Below are 19415 nucleotides of genomic sequence, written 5' to 3'. Positions count from 1 at the left end.
AAAAAAAAAAAAAAAAAAAAAAAAAAAAGAAGCCCATATATATTTGGGGACCAGGGAGATAGCTCAGTAGAATAAGCACTTGCCTGGCAACCATAAGGGCCTGAGTTCAATCCCTGAGTCCACCAAAAAAACCTAAGGACCCTCCCCCCTTCCTACAAGCCCACTTCAGGTATAACACCTTGCTACAGTTTACTCGTTAAAGGTCAAATTCCACGACAATTGAGACTGGGAGTGGTGGCACATGCCTGTAATTCCAGCTCTTGGGAGGCTATAAACAGGTGGAACAGGTGGATCACTACGAGTCTGATCTAGTAGTGAGACCCTGAACACCCTGTAGATCCTTCCTTAAAATACAAAAATTAAAAATGAAAAACATATTGCCTTTGGAACACTTAAAAAGAAAATGAAAGGTTAAGGGTACAGCTCAGACATAGTCAGTTTTTCCTGCAAGCAAGGCCTGTGTTCAATTCCTCCCCACAAAAGGTATGCATATGGGGGGGGCGGCCAACAGGATAGCCTAACAATAGAGCACATGTTAGTATGGACCAGGCCCTGGGCTTGGGTGTCCAGCACCCAACAAAAAGAGCATCATGAGTGCAGGAAATGGGGTTTGATCCCTGGCACTGCATGTCACACCAGCCCTGCCCCGGGCACCCTGAGCCACCTACAGAGTCCAGGCATGGTGGTGATCGCCTGTAATCCCAGGCTGAAAACAGGATAACTATGAGTCTGAGCAGGGCTGGCCAAATAGCTCAACGAATTGAAGCGCCTGCAAGCAGGCATAGGGGCCAGGGAGTCAATCCCTGGGCCTGCCGTGCGGGCCCCACCCCCAGAGCATGCTGAGACAGCAAGTGAGACTGGGCAGGGTGGTGCACACCTGTAATCCCAGCTCTTGGGAGGCTGTAAACAGGAGGATCATTACAAGTTCTATCAAGTTGTGAGACCCTTCCTTGAAATACAAAAAAACCCCCCAAAAAACAAAAAGAAAAAACTGAGTCTGAGCTGTGTAGCGAGACCCTATAACAACCAAATACAACAATAATAGAAAAGAATGGGTAAATTACAGTGATACAAACAATAGCTCAATTTATTATATACACTTAGTGAGTTGAATCTGACTGGGAGAAAAAATAAAAAAAACAAACCTATTCCATCTATTCTACAGGCAGCTATACACACAAGTACCACACAAAGCAAGTGAGAGAGCCAGGCTAGTATGGTGGTGCAAACCTGTAATCCCAGCTACTCAGCAGGCTGAAGTAGGAATATTTTAAGCTTGAGGCAAGTCTGGGAAATTTAGCATAAACTTATGTCAACATGAAAACTACTGAAGGTATAACTCAGTGGTACGGTATTTGCCTAGCATGTGTGTAAGGCCCTGGCTTCAATCTTCATTACAAAAAAATAATTAGTGCCAGGCATGGTGACACATGCCTATAATCCCAGCACTGGGAGGCTAAGGCAGGAGGATCATTACAATTTCTAAATCAGCCTGGGCTACAAAAAGTGAGCACAAGGCCAGCCTGAACTCCATAGTTTTCAACCTTGTCTCACAAAGGAAAATAAGAAAAAAGACAGAAACAAAAAAAGAGAAAATGTTAAAAATAAGTCTTTGTGGCTATAATTCACTTACCAATGGCCAACATTAGCAAACTGTTTTTAAAGGACGGTGGTAACACTTCAGGTCTTGTGGACTATTAAGTCTGCTGCAACTACTTGACTCGAACTCAGCTCCTCTCTCACAAAAAGCCACAATAACGGACAACCATGTTTCATGCAAATCCTACAGGAAGAAGAGCCTGAGGGCCTAGAGGGGTAACATAACCTAGTGGTGGAGCACATTGCTTACTATCTGTAAGCCCCTGGGTTTGAGCCGCAGGACCAGAAATGACAACTTATGCCACCTAAATACCTGGGAAACATTTCAGTCCTTCTGATCCGCAGCAGAGGTGATCACAGATAGTCAGAATATTATCAACCTAAACTACATTGATAAGCTTATATTCTACATGTAGAGCACATTATAGGCTTTGAAAGTCCTGTCCTGTCACTTGTACTCTGGAAATGGCCTTTCTACAACTCAGCCTTTCTTTTCTTTTCTTTTTTTCTTGGCCAGCTCAGCTCACCCTGAGGGCAGGGCTGGCGTGGCATGTGGTGCCGGGGATCGAACCGTGGTCCCTGCACGCTTGCCTAAGCAGGCGCTTTAGACCACTGAGCTATCTCGCCAGCCCACTCAGCCTTTCTTGCCCTACTTACCTGATTCACTATTACCTTAATCACTGACCAGAACCCCCTGCTGCGTTGTTACTCACAGAGGAGCCGCAGTCTAGTAAACAGTGTTGTAAGGTGCTTCATACCAGGAATGGTGCCACATGCCTGTAATCTTAGCACTCAGCAGGCAGGCAGGAGGATTGCTAAGAGTCCAAGGCCAGTCTGGGCTACATACTGGGTTCAAGGTTGGCCTGAACTGCATAGCAAGACCATGTCTCAAAAAGGGTATCTTGGGGCTGGGGAGATGGCACAGTTGAATAAGCCCTTGCCTGGCAAGCACAAGGGCCTGAGTTCAATCCTGTTTCACCAAAAAAAAAAAAAAAAAAAAGGTATTTTTCCAAAATAAACAAATAAATAAATAAATAATAAAAAGTACCTTTCACAATCCAGCCTGATGAGAAATTATAAAAAGATTGGTTGTATCATTTGTTACCTTGCCTGCACTCAGCTGGATCAGCCTCCATTGCATTGAAACATCAGCAAGCATCGAAAGGGAGAACAGCAGAAGGAAAGAAAACAGAAGATGCTGCTTAATTTAACTCAACCATTTTAATACAATTTTTCATATAATGTCAAACCCAGTATGACACTTCTTATGCATCATACATCTTTTATACTTGTTTTTGCATATGTACACAGATGGTGGGTGAACCCAGACTTGCACATGCTAGGCAAGGGATCTACCACTGAGGTACATCCACAGCCCACATTGCATACTTACTAGTTATTTACTCCTTTGCCCGATCTCACAGTTCCATGTTGCAGGCCTTTGTCAATGCATAGGGCAGTCTCTGGCACTTGGTAATGATGCATTAACTCCTGTGGAAGGAAGGCTACAAATGCTCCATTCAGATCACTCTCTGTTCTCTCTACAGCCAACTGGAGAAACCTACCAAAAGCACTGATGATTTATTAAGGGTTCCCAACAATGGACATCTGTGATGACAGTGAAATTATCCTGGTACTCTGGAAATATGCTAAGCAGGAAGTCTCCATATAAATAATGGAGTTTTTAAAAATTTTTTATTCTTTTCGGCAGAACCAGGGATTGAACTCAGGTCCCTGAGCTTGCCAGGCAAGCACTTATTCCACTGAGCCATCTCCCCGGGCCCTATAATAATAGAACTTAATGTCAGTCTTGACCAGTGATAATGTTTCTCACTGTCCAGGAATCTGCCTGTTTATCAAGTACCCCAGGTGACTTTATACATATTTTACACCATGTAAATATCCATCATAAAAAGAAAAAAAGGAATTTTCATCATTAGGAAAGTGTAGTCTCTGAAGGTATTATAAAAATCTTTTAGTGTAACACAATTTCTTTTGGTCTCACATAGCCAGCCTTCTTGGATTTAGATAGAATCTAGATGAAGTATTGGGTAGAAGACTAGCTATAATCTTGTGCAATTTCTGATTTTCCCTCATCCATACAAAATGGGAACATGGATATAGACCCAGAGCGCAGGCCGGGTGAGTGAGTGAGACGACCCGGGGCCTGTGGATCCCAAATAGACCCAGAGTGACCCGGGGCCCGTGGATCCTGAATAGAACCAGAGAGCAGGCCCGGCATGTGAGTGAGACTGCCCGGGGAAGACCCAGAGCACAGGCCTGGTGTGGAACCCTTCAGCAGAATCCCCTGCAAAGAGGCTAGAGGCAAGACCCACCCAGCTGATTCAGGAGCAGAACATCTTGGAGAGTGACACAAAGTGTTCAACTCCAAGGGCTGCAGCAGGAAGAAGTGGAGCACAGCAGCCAGACCCCAGCCAGATCCGAGCAACACCCACCTGGAAGAATCTGAACTTTGTAGATACAGACCTGGTGCTAAGGTAATAACTCTATCTAAGCTCTACACCAAAGGTCAGAACACAGTGGTATACAAAATGACAAAGAGAAGGAACAAAATACAGTCTCAGGCCCTGAGTTCCCCCAGTACAAATGCAGAAGATACTAGCATAGAGGAAATTGGAAATCACACACCTGATATCTCTGAAATAATAGCACTGGAAGTAAAGAAACAACTGCACAAAGGTAAAGAAGAAATCAGATCAGAAATAATTTCTGAACTAAAAAATGTAGTAATAACTATAATCAAAGAAGTACTAAGTGCTTCTAAAGAAGATACTGATAAAAAAAATAGAGCAGAATATAAAAATGATGGAACTCCTGAATAAGCAATATAGGAAAGAAATAGAATGTATGAAACAGATTCAAAGTGATATACAGGAAATTAAAATCTCAATCACAAGCTGGCAAAACCATTTGAGTGAAAGTGAAAATAGACTTTCTGACCTGAAAGACACCATTGCAGCTAGGGAAAAAGTAAGAAAAGATCTCTTAAACATAAATAGGAAGGGGCTGGTAAGATGGCTCAGCAGTCTAAAGCACCTACTTAAAACAAGCTTAGCAAAGCACAGGGACCACGGTTCAATCCCCCAGCACCACATGCCAGCCAGCCAGCGCCGCCCCCTGGTGGGCTGAGCTGGCCACACAAAAACAAATAAATAAATAAAATTAAAAAAATAAATAAATAGGGAGGGGGTCTGCCCCTTAGCTCAGTTCTTTAAGTGGCTGCTTCAGCAAAGCAGTCAGGCTCAGGTTGCTGTGGTTCGATCCCCACAACTCAAGCCAGCCAAACCTGCCCTGAGGCAGGGGAAAAGTAATAGCAGAAAACTTCCCAAATATGGGGCAACAATCTGACATTCACTAACCGAAGCATATAGAACTCCAAATAACATTAACCCAATTAAAACCACTCCCAGACGTATAATAATCAAGATCCCAGAAATTCAGCACAGGAACAGTATACTAAAAGCCACTAAAGAAAAGAAACAGATCACGTTTAAAAGAAAACCCATCAGAATAATGGCAGATTTCTCTTCACAAACCATCAAGTCAAGAAGAGTATGGAGCAAAGTACTTCAAGTCTTGCAAGAAAATAAATTCCAACCCAGACTGATATACCCTGCCAAACTCTCTTTGAAGTACAATGGAGAAGTGAAATATTTTCATGACAAAGAACAACTAAAGAATTTCATGATGACAAAGCCAAGCCTATACAGATTACTAAATGATGTTCTACAGAAGGAGCAAATTGATCACAGCCCCATGAATGAGAATGGAAAGAACCCACCAAATAGGGCAAACAATTAAACACAGGAGAATAAGAGGTATTAAAAAAAAAAAAAAAAGGAATGTGGGAAAAGGAAGTTAGATTTTTATTCTCTAGTACAGCCTGAATATTTTAACCTGTTTTCTGATCTTAGTAGGAAAACATCAAATAAGTACTTAGTGCCTGTTAAGACCACTTTCCACTTTCCACACCGCTTCCCACTGTATAGGTAAACCTACCAAAGCTACTGACCACTTACCGAATTTTAGAATAGTTTGATAACCATGTAAGTATAGGATACTGACTTGAACATCTCCGAATTCTCTAATCACATCAATGGACCAGGCCATAACAACATACCTCTTCACCAGGATCTTGTTTTTTCACAGCATTTGACATCACCTGTACAACAGGAAGAGGAAATATTTAACATGAAATAGTCAAAGTGTGACATCTAGGGTTTTTTTTTTTTGTTTTGTTTTTTTGGGGGACCAGAAGTCGAACTGAGGATCTTGTGCTTTCTAGGTAGGGACTAAGGCACTGAGCTATGTCCCCAGCCTTTATTTGTCTTTCTGAGACAGGGTCTCACTATGCAGTTCAGGCTGGCCTTGAGCTCACTTTGGAGTCCAGGCTAGTCTCCAGCTCACAATGATCTTCCTGACTCAGCCTCCCCAGGGATGGGATTACAGACGTACACCACCAAGCCCAGCCTCTTACTCTTTTATTTTTTGAGATCTAGTTTTAATTTTATTTTTACTACATTGGTCATCTATTCAGCTGGACTATGAACCTGAGACTTCCATTCTTTCTTTTCTTTTCTTTTTTTTTTTTTTTTTGTATTTTAGGGAAGGATCTACAGGGTTTATAGGGTCTCACTAGTAGCTCAAACTCGTAGTGATCCAGCAGTTTAGAGCCTCCCAATAGCTGGGATTACAGGCGCGGGCAACACCATGCCCAGACTCAATTGCTGTCTCAGCCCACCCCAGGGGCAGGGCCAGCATGGGAGGCCCAGGGATCGAACCCCGGTCCTGAGCCTGCTTACAGGCACTTTAATCCTCTGAGTTATTTAGCCAGAGAATTCCATTCTTGCTAAACATTTACATTCACATCGCAATTATGTTCTTCATCTAGCAAAGTCTTCTGCAAGGTATACAGTTAGGGTTCTTATTCTTTTTTTAAATCAGATTTACTTGAGTATAGATGTATCAAATGATTATGTGTTAAGTGTTAGAAACTCTCAGATGTGAAATGACCTTCATAATTCCTACAAAAAGGGGCCAGGCCTGATAGCACATGCCTTTAATCCCAGTACTCAGGAGGCTAAGGCAGGGGAAACATTGCCAGTTTGGAACCAGTCTGGGCTACAAAGTGAGCTCAAAGCCAGCCTGCATTGCATAGCAAGATCCTGTCTCAAATGAATGAATGAAAGAAAGAAAGAAAGAAAGAAAGAAAGAAAGAAAGAATCAATCAATCCTGCATATGTTTGATTAGGGGGTTGTGGAGGACCACCTAGGTGGTTCTCATTGAAAGAAAGAGTAGGCTGGTAAGATAGCTCAGCAGTCTAAGCAGCTGCCTGGTAGGTGCAAGGTTCCAAGTATGATCCTGTGTACCACTTGCAGTGCCAGCCCCAGAACCCGGGGGCATGCCATGCTGAAACCGGGTGTGGTAGTGCACACATGTAATCCCAGTACTCAGGAGGCTGAGGCAGGAACATAGCGAGAGCTTGTCTCAAAAAGACCAAAAAAAGGGGCCTGGGAGATGGCTCAGTGGAATAAGTGCTTCCCTGGCAAGTGCAAGGGCCTGAGTTCAATCCCCAGTTCCACCAAAAACAAAACAAAAACACAAAAAGGCCAAAAAAAAGAAGGAAACATAATAATAATAATAGATAGCCACTTTCCTCCAGCGGAGTAGCAGTAGCCTCCCACCCCTCATGGTGAGAGAGCTTGCTGTGGTTGGTCTCCTCTCTCCTCTTCCTCTTCCTTCTCTCTCTCTCTCTCTCTCTCTCTCTCTCTCTCTCTCTCTCTCTCTCTCTCTCACCGGGGATTGAACTCAGGCCCTTGCGCTTGCCAGGGAAGTGCTTATTCTACTGAGCCATCTCCCCGGCCCCGAGAGCTCTTTATTGAAGCAAAGAAAGCTCCATTTACTAGAGCAGTGTGTACGCCCATGAGCAGCTACCACAAACAATTACATACCCCTGCCCCACATGGGTAAGTACTAGCTGGCCAGGAAGACCAGAGGCTGAAACAGGAGGATCACAAACTACTAGTCCCAGCTGCATAGTGAGTCCATGTACTAAATACATTAAATGATACTAATAATACGTATATATACATTATTACTGTTTTTTTTTTTTTTTTTTACCGGGGATTGAACTCAGATCCTTGTGTTTGCCGGTCAAGCGCTTATCCTACTGAGCCATCTCCCCGGCCCCACATTATTACTGTTTTTAATGGCATAGGATATCTTTCAGATCTGCTTGGTTTAATGTATTTTGAATCTTTATTTATTTGTCACAGGGTTTCGATACACAGTTCCTACTCTTAGTCATCCTCCTGTGTCAGTGTCACCAGTGCTGAGATTACAGGCATGTGCCACCATGTCCAGTTGCAGGGCCAGCGAGGCATGTAGGACCAAGGATCAAACCTAGGTCCTTGCACTTGTGAGAAGGGGCTTAGAACCCTTAGCTATCTCCCCAGCCCCTAGATCTGCTTGGTTTAGAAGAGTAGTCCAAAAAGAAAAAAGGAAGCCAGGGATATAGCTCAGGAGCATAAGCACCTACAAGCCTGGCAAGCTCAAGGTCCCCAGTTTAATCCTGGTACAAACAAACAAACAAACAAACAAACAAAAATTACCAAAGCAAACAAAAAAGGAGCACAGTGAATAACCTAGTGTGGTAGCACATTCCTGTAATCCCAGAACTTGGGAGGCTGAAGCAGGATGATCACTGAGTTCAAAGCCAGCGTGAGCTACACAGTAAAAACCCTGTCTCAAAAAGACAAAAAAACAAAAAAAGAAGCAGTCAACAAAAGATATCATTAATTACCCTACATCAACCACTGACAAAGACTGTTATCTCCTTCCTCAAAAACTCTTATTTGAATTTACAGGGGCTGGGGAAGATAGCTCAGTAGAACAAGCGCTTCCCTGGCAAGTGCAAGGTCCTAAATTCAATCCCCAGTTTCACCCTCCCCCCAAAAAAAGGTATTTATAAAGAAAATACTAATACAATAAAAAACAAAAGTAAAATAGCAAATTTAGCAAACATAATACAAAATCCTTTATTTTTTTTTAAAATTTATTTATTTATTTGTGGGGGGGGGCAGCTCAGCCCACCAGGGGGTGGGGCTGGCTGGCATGTGGTGCTGGGGATTGAACCGCGGTCCCTGTGCTTTGCTTTAGCTTAGCTTGTTCTAAGTAGGTGCTTTAGACCACTGAGCCATCTCACCAGCCCCCAATCCTTTAAAAGTAGCAATTTTTTTTCCAGAAATATGAGGTTTACTATTTGGAAAACTATTCAATATAATAAATCTACCAAAAAAGCCAAAGAAAATGATTTATGTTCATGTTCAACAAGTACTTACCTGACTGAAAACCTGTTCCTTTGTCCAGATCTCCTCTCAAGATATCAATGGAAGGGTTGAGTACTCTAAATCCTGAAAACCAAATTTAGGAATTGGGATAGCACATTACCAAAACCACAGTTCCTTACTGAGACTGTGACCAAACTAACCCCTATGCTTATCAGGGCCTCACAACTGGGCCCCTCCCCATCTGAAGAGAAAAACTCCCACAGACCACCACTCTGTTCAAGCAGGAAACACCACCCCAGCCCAGCCCAGCCCAAGAGACTCCAATAAATGTGTTTATCAGGAGGGCTCCCACAGGCTTACAGGAGTCCTTGAAAGTCTGCAGAAGCCCCTCTATAAGTCAGTAAAACGCTACTGTCATGCTGTAGTTCCCCCAAGTGCCTCCCACTAGAGGCACCAGCCCCATCCAGGGACCCCTTCAGGCTTAAATGTGTCTATAAATTATGTTCTTTCTCTGTTCATCGTCAACAGCCTTCCTGCCCTTGACTAGGATGCACCCAGCCTGAAATAAAGATACTTCCTTTTGCTTCAATCCTGCCTTCCCTAGTGGTCTCAGTTGCTTCTTGGGTCTAGACTGACCATGCTAGATTTCCTTGAGTCAAAGGGAAGACACATGGTAAAGAAGGCAAACACTAGAGCCAAGATGAGCAAGAGAAAGACAGTGCCACTTCTAAGCTCTGCAGACACTCATCGCAAAGCTGCTCCTCTGAAGAGATACTACTAACCTCACCCATGAAGACTGCCTTATTATTCTATTAGTCACACACACACACACACACACACACACACACACACACACACACGGCACAGATAACAAGACTTGCCGTTGTTGGTTCAAGTGTAGATGTATCACAAATATTGTGTTACACACAACATGACTGAAATCGTTGCAAATGTCCACTTACTGCAAGTCTATCTTTTTGTTCTAAGGTCTGTGTATGTATATGTGTGCACACAAAAACACACACATACAGTAATTCAGAGCAAGGGACAGCATGCTACAGCCTGTGGTGCAGTGCAGCCTACAACCTTTTTATGATGATACTGGAGAGTGAATCTAGGACTGTCTCACTAATACATCCACAGCTTGTGTGTGTGTGTGTGTGTGTGTGTGTGTATTTTAGGGAAAGGTCTATAGGATGTTCAGGGTCTCACTACTAGATTGGACTTGTAGTGATCCACCTGTTCACAGCCTCCCTAGAGCTGGGATTACAGGCATGTACCACCACACCACACCACCACCACCAAGCCCAGTCTCAGCCCACCCAGGGGGTGGGGCTGGCAGGGCAGGCCCAGGATTGAACCCTGACCCCCACACCTGAAGGCACTTTAATCAGCTGAGCTATTTGGCCTTCCCAACCACTGCTTTTTTTTTTTTTTCCTGTTAATTTTGAGACAAGGTCTCACTAAATTGCAACTCACCAAAGCTGGGCATGAACTTGCAGTCTTTCAGCTTCAAACCTCTAGAACCCCAAGACTGTAGGCACACACCACTACACAGGGCTCCTACTGCTTATCTGTATAATTGAGTTTGTCATGTCCATTTGTTTCCACATTGTCTATGGCTGATGTTTGCTACAATCACAGAGTTGAGTAGACTATCTGGGCCTTTACAGAAAGTTTGCCAATACCTAACATTAAGAATCTCTATAATAACAAAAAAATAAAAATAAAAAGAATCTCTGAGGGCTGGGGGGTACAGTGCAGTGTAGAGCACTTGCCTTGTATGCACAGGCCCTGGATTCTGTCCCCAGCAATGGAGAAGGAACGAAGGAAGGAAGGAAGGAAGGAAGGAAGGAAGGAAGGAAGGAAGGAAGGAAGGAAGGGGAAAGGAAAGGGAAAGAGGGAAAGGAGGGAGAAAAGGAGGGAGGGAGGGAGGGAGGGAGGGAGGAAGGAAGCCAACCCTTTATGTCACAAGTGAACACAATCTAAACTTAGAAGAAAACCTAGACCTAACAGAATGAACGAAAATTTATACTCAGAACCATTTACCAAATTAAGACTATTTCTAACAAACTGAGTTCAGTAGTCAACTCAGATGACTAGATCCTAATATAGTGAGGGAAAGGACAGTAAGTGATTAGAACCAGTGAAGCCCATGAATAAGAACAACAAAATGTATGTGTGACCTCACAAGGGTTGCTTGCTTAGAAAATCAATGATAACTTCCAAACTAGGCTCTATAGAGACTATAGATCTGACTAGGTCAAATCAAAGTTGAATGTTCCTCATCTCAGAATCCCAAATACTCCTCAATTAAAGCAGGAGCATTTTAAATTTCAGATTTTCAGATCAGGAGTAATCAACCAAAAAAGTCTGACCTGGCAAGTGCAAGGTCCCAAGCTGGATCCCTGGGAGCAGGAAAAAAAAAAAGTCTCTAACAAAACCTTAAAAATTCTGAAATCTGAAACACTTCTAATTCCACATATTTCACATAAGGGTTATTCAACATGCAGACACACACAATGCCATAATGTTAAAGTTACTATTTGCAGGCTTGGGGCTATAGCTCAGTGGTAAGGCATCTGTCAACAATCAAAAGGTCCTGAGTGTAATCCTCAGTACTAAAATGTAAAAATCAGACACAGCCATTGCTGTTCATTGAGACTCACAGTGACAACGCCAGGGCAAATGAGAGCCAGATGGGCACTTGGTGACTCTGTGCCTCACTGAGGAAAACAAGTGAACATGGGCAAAGGCAATCCTAAGAAGCAGAGACGCAAGATGTCATCATATGCATTCTTTGTGCAAACTTGCCAAGAGGAGCACAAGAAGAAGCACCCAGAAGCTTCCATTAGCTTCTCAGAGTTTTCTAAGAAGTGCTCTGAGAGGTGGAAGACCATGCTGTTAAAGAAAAAGGAAAATTTGAAGATATGGCAAAAGCAGACAAGGCTCGTTATGAAAGAAATGAAAACTTACATTCCTCCTAAAGGAGAAACAAAAAAGAAGTTGAAGGATCCCAATGTGCCCAAGAGCCCTCCTTTAGCCTTCTTCTTGTTCTGTTCTGAGTATCACTCAAAAATCAAAGGAGAACATCCTGGCCTCTCCATTGCTGATGTTGCAAAGAAACTTGGAGAAACATGGAATACTACTGCAACAGATGACAAGCAGCCATACGAGAAGAAGGCTGCTAAGGTGAAGGAAAAGTATGAAAAGGACATCGCTGCCTACCTGGCTAAAGGAAAACCTGATGCAGTAAAAAGGGAGTTGTCCAGGCTGAAAAAAGCAAGAAAAAGGAAGAGGAGGAGAAAGATGAGGAGGAAGAATAGGAGGAGGATGAAGAAGGGGATGATGTCATCTCAGTTACTCTTCTCTCATTGCCGGGACAAATACCCGACACACAAAATAAAGGAAGGAAACATTTATTTAGCTCACAGTTGCTGGAGGTTTCAGTCCATACTCAGCTGGCTTGGAGGCAGACTGGCACATGGCAGAAGGCAACCTTTCCTGGCAGCAGGAAAGAGCAAAACAGCAAGAGCAAAAGGGAGGAGTAGCAGCAACAACGGCTACAGAGAAGAAGTCTGTCTCCCTTATGTTGCATTCAGGCTATGCAGCCCAGGCTGGGTGTAGCACTCACACCTATAATCCCAGCCTCGGATCATGAATTAATCAAAAACTCTAGAAGTCCGTCTCACGACTGCTTGAGGCTTTGCAGGGACAACTAGATACAAACCATAACTATGAATAAGTTGGTTCTAGCGCAGTTTTTTTCTTGTCTATAAAGCATTAAATCCCCCTGTACACATCTCACTCCTTTTGAAGAAAAAAAAAATAAAAATGTGAGGTTGTGTAAGATTTGTTTTTAAACTCTATATATAGGTTTTTTTTTTTTTTTTTTTTTTTTTTTTGGTATAGCTAACACACTACTAAACATGTCTTTATTTTTTTTTTTTTCCACAAAATACAACGGCTAGAATTACAAAACTCATTCATCCAAGGGGGCTGGAAAGCAGAAAGGACAGACAGGAGGGTAAATGGCACAGGGGGGAAAACAAAGTATTCAAATCAGTCCAGGCACAGGGGCTGGCAAATACTAGAAACAGCTACAGAAAAACCTGTGGTTCATTCAGATTCATGATGGTGTTAAAAATCCACACACTGGTGTCAGGAAGATTCTGCCTTACGTGCACTCAAGACAACCAAAGTTCCAACTCTTAGGAGGGAATACGCAGAGGACCCTTGGCAGAATGGGCCCTGCCTTCCCTGGCCAGGGAAGAACAGAGGAAAGAGCTGCCAGCCTCCTCTGATCCCACCCATCGCTCTGGACAGCAGCGACTCAGGGACTTGCAGCAGCCTTCAATTTGGCAGGAGACGGACGTGGTGAGGGGAACTTCTCTGCAGAGGTGGAGCTGCTCAGCGAAGACTGCCGGTAAACTGTCTTATGGAAGAGTCTGTTGCTTAAGAAGACCACCAAGGAGAAAAGGCACAACTGGAAAAGGTATGCTTTTCCAGGGGTCTTTGCTTCATTGGCGCTGATGATGAATAAAGGAAAGAGGATCGAGAAGAGGCAGCCACTGATAATATACGAGGACTGCATTGCTGTGAGGAAAGCCAAGGGCAGACCAAATCCAAAGTAGTAAGGCCAGTTCCTTTCTATGTTGGATAAGCGCTGATGCATTTCAATTCCTTTATTGAACCAACGATACTCGAAGCAGTACAGCGAGTAGAGAAGGGACATATGCAGCAGACTGACGAGCTGACCAACAAGGTGGATGGGAAAGAGACTCACAAACATTCCCTGGATGAGGAAGAGCGCCTGCAGCAGAAGGTTGAAGAGCATGTCGGCGATTATCTTGCTAACGCTGGGGAATGGCTGCGGCTTCCGCCCTGACACCTCGAATGCCAGGTCAGCTATGTCTTGAAACCAAATGGCATTCACAATTTTGCTAAGCACGAACAGGGGGAGCACCCAAAGAGCACTGAAAACTGATGTGAGGAAGAATTCCAGCCAAGACCAAATATCTCCATGCAAGGACGGATCACCAGTAATCCGGGCTGTTACTGACTGAAGCACAGGAATAAATACTCGATAAAACAAAAGGAGACTTAACCAGAATACTCCACCATTCCAAGCACAGCAGTGGAAAATTCTTCTAACAATGCATGACTCGCTGTCTTGCTTCTTCCGCTCTATACTCTGGGTTCTCCTCTGAGCCAGGACACTACCAGGCCTTCTTCGGCGCTGCTCCTCTCTCTTTTGCTGGATCCGAGCATCTATCTTGGAGATGGTACAAATGCCCCAGATGGAGTCTTTGATTCCCCTGCCGAGGTCCTGAAGAAAAGTTTTGACGCTGTCTGCCATCTCTTTACCACCCAGACGTCTTATCAGCTACACAGAGAGAGAAGTATTCCCAATCACTCATCATGAAGGACCCCCAGCGCCCTCGCCCACCAGGACCCGGCGGGCTTCTCCGCCCGGCAGCCCGCTCCGGGGGCGCTCTCTGGCCGGGCCGCGGTGCCCGCACTGGGCATGCCCCGGCCACGCGGGGCGCTGGGAAGGCGGGCCTAAACATGTCTTTAGATAGCCCTGTTCTGGTGGTGTTTTCAAGAGCCACTAACCTCACCTGGTACAGTATGGGGATTGTAAGTTGGCATGGAAATTTAAAGCAGATTCTTGTTGGTGTACAGCATAAATTAGTTATATGTAGGGATGGTAATTTTTCATTTTCAATTAGTTGTCTCTGATGCAGCTAACGTGAAATAATTGTTTTGTTAACTGAATACCACTCTGTAATTGCAAAAAAAAAAAAAAAAAAAATTAAAACTGTTTTGTTGATATTCTGAATGCTTCTAAGTAAATAAAATTTAAAAATGAATAAATCAGGGGCCAGGGAGATGGCTCAGTGGAATAAGTGCTTGCCTGGCAAGCTCAGGGGCCTAAGTTCAATCCCCAGTTCCACCAAAAAAAAATAAAATAAAATAAAATAAAATAAAATAAAATAAATTGGAGTACACTTACTGGCTTATTCCTTTCTGCTGATGGACACGGCGGAGGAAGCATCATCAGGCTCTCTTCCGACTGCCGTCATGTCTAAGTCAGAGTCTCCCAAGGAGCCCAAACAGCTACAGAAGCTCTCCATCGGAGGGCTGAGCTTTGAAACAACTGATGAGAGTCTGAGGAGCCATTCTGAACAATGGTGAACACTCACAGACTGTGTGGTAATGAGAGACCCGAACACCAAGCATTCCAGGGGTTTTGGGTTTGTCACTTATGCCACTGTAGAGGAGGTGGATGCAGCCATGAATGCAAGGCCACACAAAGTAGATGGAAGAGTTGTGGAACCAAAAAGAGTTGACTCGAGAAGATTCTCAAAGACCAGGCACCCACTTAACTGTGAAGAAGATCTTTGTTGGTGGCATTAAGGAAGATACTGAAGAACATCACCTACAAGATTATTTTGAACAATATGGAAAAATCAAAGTGATTGAAATTAGGACCGACCAAGGTAGTGAAAAAAGAGAGGCTTTGCTTTTGTAACCTTTGATGACCATGATTCTGTGGATAAGATTGTCATTCAAAAATACCACACTGTGAACGGCCACAACTGTGAAGTGAGGAAAGTCCTGTCCAAGCATGAGATGGCTAGTGCTTCATCTAGCCAAAGAGGTCGAAGTGGTTCTGGAAACTTTGGTGGTGGTTGTGGAGGAGGTTTTGGTAGCAATAAGTTTCGGTCGCAAATGAAACTTCAGTGGTCATGGTGGCTTTCGTGGCAGCTGTGGTGGGGGTGGATATGGTGGCAGTGGAGATGGCTACAATGGATTTGGTAATGATGGTGGTTATGGAGGAGGTGGCCCTGGTTTCTCTGGAGGAAGCAGAGGCTATGGAAGTGGTGGACAGGGTTATGGAAACCAGGGCAGTGGCTATGGCAGGAGTGGCAGCTGTGACAGCTGTAACAATGGAGGTGGAGGTGGCTTTGGCAGTGGTAGTGGAAGCAATTATGGAGGTGGTGGAAGCTATAATAAATTTGGCAATGACAGCAGTCAGTGTTCAAATTTTGGACCCATTAGGGGAGGAAACTTTTGAGGCAGAAGCTCTAGGCTCTATGGTGGTGGAGGCCAATATTTTACCAAACCACGAAATCAAGGTGGCTATGAAGGCTCCAGCAGCAGCAGTAGATATGGCAGTGGCAGAAGGTTTTAAACACTTCCAGGAAACAAAGCTTAGCAGGAGAGGAGAGCCAGAGAAGTGACAGGGAAGCTACAGGTTACAATAGATTTGTGAACTCAGCCAAGCACGGTGGTGGCAGGGCCTACCTGCTACAAAGAAGACATGTTTTAGACAATACTCATGCAAATGGGTAAAAAACTCGAGGACTGTATTTGTGACTAATTGTATAGCAGGTTTAGTTTCTGTTCTGTGGAAAGTATAAAGCATTCCAACAAAGGGTTTTAATGTAGACCTTTTTTTGCACTCATGCTGTTGATTGCTAAATGCAATAGCCTGATCATGACACTGAATAAATGTGTCTTTTTAAAAAATGAATAAAAATAAATCACCAATGACAAAAAAATAAGGATTCTGATTCCTGTACACATTAACTAGGTCTTTCTTAAAGAACTCAAGGACCCTCTCCCCCCAGCCCCCACTGTCCCAGTTCAGGTATAACACCTTGCTATAGCTTACTCATTAAAGGTCAAATTCCAAGATTTAAAAAATATATATATTACCTTTAGAACACTTAAATAGAAAATGAAAGGGTAAGGGTACAGCTCAGACATAGTCTGTTTTTTCTGCAAGCAAGGCCTGTGCTCAATCCCTTGAACCACAAAAGGTATGTGTATGGTGGGGGGCAGCCGACAGGATAGCCTAACAATAGAGCACATGTTAGTATGGACCAGGTCCTGGGCTTGGGTGTCCAGCACCCAACAAAAAGAGCATCATGAGTGCAGGAACTGGGGTTTGATCCCTGGCACTGCATGTCACACCAGCCCTGCCCCCGGGCACCCTAAGCCACCTACAGAGTCCAGGCATGGTGGCGATCGCCTGTAATCTCAGCGCTAGGGAGGCTGTAAACAGGAGGATCACTATGAGTCAGAGCTGCATAGTAGGACCCTGTAACAACCAAATATTTTTTTTTTTTAAAGAATAAATTGGGGGCCAGGGAGATGGCTCAGTGGAATAAGCACTTCCCTGGCAAGCGCAAGGGCCTGAGTTCAATCCCCAGTTCTGAAAAAAAAAAAAATAAAAAAATAAATTGGTCAATTAACAGCAATACAAATAATAGCCCAATTTATGACTACACTCTTAGTAAGTTAAATTTGAATGGCAGAAAAAATAAAAAACAAACTAATTCCATGTATTCTATGGGCAGCTGTATACATAGGTATCATACAAAGCAAATGAGATTGGCCAGCAAGATAGCTCAGTGGTGTAAAGCATCTGCATAGGCAAGCTTAGGTTCAGTCCCTGGCACCACATGCCACACCAGCCTGACCCCTAGGAGAGAGACAGAGAGAGAGAGAGAGACAGAGAGAGAGATAGAGACAGAGACAGAGAGACCGAAACTGACACCCAGGCCTACTCTGGTGGTATGTACCTGTAATCCCAGCTACTCAGCAGGCTGAAATAGTAAGATTTCGAGTTTGAGGCTAGTCTGCGCAATTTAGCAAAACCTGATCTCAACATGAAAACTGCTGAAGGTGTAACTCAGTGGCAGCGTATTTGCCTAGCATGTGTGTAAGGCCCTGGCTTCAATCTTCATTACAAAAAAAGTTACTTCCAGGCATGGTGACACATGCCAACGCATGCCTATAATCTCACCACTGGGAGAATAAGACAGGAGGATCACTGAAAGTTCTATATCAGCCTGGGCTACAGTGACCATGAGACCTGGACAGCAAGCTCTCTCATCATAGGTGGGAGAAGGCTACCGCTGCTCTGCTGGGGGAAAGGAAAGTAGAGGCAAAGACCTTGATGGGTTCTCTTTATTAGAGCAAAGAAAGCTGCTATTTACTAAAGCAAACTCTGTAAGTCCATAAGCAGCTACCACAATTACATAAACTGTTAAAGCACAGAGAGGAAGGTGGGAAAAGGAATATGTTCAAAGCCTAACTAAAAGCCAGGTATGGTGGTACTTGTAATTCTAGCAGTTGGAAGGTGAACTGGAGACCAGCCTGTGCTACAAACTGAGTGCAAGTCCAGCCTGAACTACACAGTGATCTTGGCCTCAAAAAAAAAAAAAAAAAAAAAGAGCTCAACTGAAAAATAATGGGAGAGGGTGTGTGTGTGTGGGGGTGGAGTGCAGGAGTTTAGCTCAGTGGCACAGCACCTGCCTGGCAAGCATGAGGTCCTGAGTTCAATGCCTGGTATCCACCCCCACCAAAAAGAAAGAAAAAAAAATCAATGTAAGTATATACTCGACCCATGAGATGCCTGCAGTAAGATGCCAATAGTAAAGGAATAGTAGGCAGTCAATACCTTTCTCTGATGAAAATAGTGATATTAAGAGGGTGTGGTAGCACACACCTGTAATTCTAGAAATCAAGAGGCTGACACAGAGGATCACCTCAAATTTGAGGCCATGTGGCCAATCTGGGCTACATAGTGAGTTCAAGACCAGCCTGAACTACAAAGTGAGACCCTACCTCAAAAAAATAAAAAACAGGGGGCTGTGGAGGTGGCTCAGTAGAATAAGTGCTTGCCTGGCAAGTGCAAGGGTCTGAGTTCAACCTCCAGTTCTGCCAAATAACAAACAAACAAGAAAACAAACAAAAAAAGAAAAGAGTGTAACATGTTATTGTTGGTCATGAGAGCACATGGTTATAATCCTCATACTTGGGGAGGCTAAAACAGGAGGATCATTGCAAATCTGAACCCAGCCTGGCTACAAAGTGAGCTCAAGGCCAGCCTGAACTGCATAGTGACACCCTGTCTCAAAAAAGACAAACAAATACATACACATACACACACACACACACACACACACACACACACACACAGCTAAGGATGTAGCTCAGTGCCCCCTAGATTCAATCCCCATACCATGAAAAAAAAAAAAAAAAAAAACTAACGCAAAATCACCTTATTTCCACCACTCATTTCCTCAACAAAATTCAGCACTTTTCCATAGTAAACTACTTGAAATTCCAGCCACCTCACCACCTGAATTTTACTCCATTTCTAGTCCAGTTAAAAAAATTCCAAAAAAAATAAAAAAGTACACTAAAAAAAAAAAAAAATTCGTGGGTGTGATGAATGGGTGTTCATACCTTATGCCAAAGATGTGCTTCTCTCAAACCTTGTTACGACGTGGGCACATGACCTGTCTGACGTGAAAAAAAAAAAATCCAAAGTAAATGTCTTTCACTGTTTTACTAATTTTGAAAGTCATAAATGCATACTATTAAAAAAATGCAGAGTTGGGGCTGGAGAGATGGCTCAGTGGTCTAAAGCACCTACTTGAAACAAGCTTGGCAAAGCACAGGGACCGCAGTTCGATCCTCAGCAC

General features: G+C 43.7%; 1 protein-coding gene and 1 non-coding gene across 3 annotated transcripts; one reads left to right on the top strand and one right to left on the bottom strand.

The window, feature by feature from the left end:
- Nucleotides 1-12996: 12996 nt before the first annotated feature.
- LOC101576360 (etoposide-induced protein 2.4 homolog) lies at nt 12997-14457 on the bottom strand. 2 transcript variants are annotated; one of them, XM_023708457.1, is made up of 2 exons: nt 13596-14457; nt 13366-13483 (listed from the first exon to the last, which is right to left on the bottom strand). In XM_023708457.1, exons 1-2 carry the CDS (start codon nt 14267-14269, stop codon nt 13366-13368), a joined length of 792 nt encoding a protein of 263 aa, XP_023564225.1. In that variant the 5' UTR covers nt 14270-14457. The 2 variants fall into 2 exon arrangements, with proteins under 2 accessions (XP_012368671.1, XP_023564225.1); XM_012513217.2 differs by having other exon boundaries at nt 12997-14457.
- Nucleotides 14458-19142: 4685 nt separating this feature from the next.
- Nucleotides 19143-19239, top strand: LOC111814598. Its single transcript, XR_002819544.1, has one exon. It is a non-coding gene; the product is annotated as a small nucleolar RNA U13 (small nucleolar RNA).
- Nucleotides 19240-19415: the final 176 nt, after the last annotated feature.

The sequence above is a fragment of the Octodon degus genome, unplaced genomic scaffold (genome assembly GCF_000260255.1).
Source record: "Octodon degus isolate 3935 unplaced genomic scaffold, OctDeg1.0 scaffold00372, whole genome shotgun sequence".
Taxonomy (NCBI): domain Eukaryota; kingdom Metazoa; phylum Chordata; class Mammalia; order Rodentia; family Octodontidae; genus Octodon; species Octodon degus.
This window is presented reverse-complemented; position numbering and strand designations above follow the sequence as displayed.

Coding starts and splice junctions, on each gene's coding strand:
- LOC101576360 (XM_012513217.2), bottom strand. CDS start 14,269: ATGGCAGACAGCGTCAAAACTTTTCTTCAGGACCTCGGCAGGGGAATC.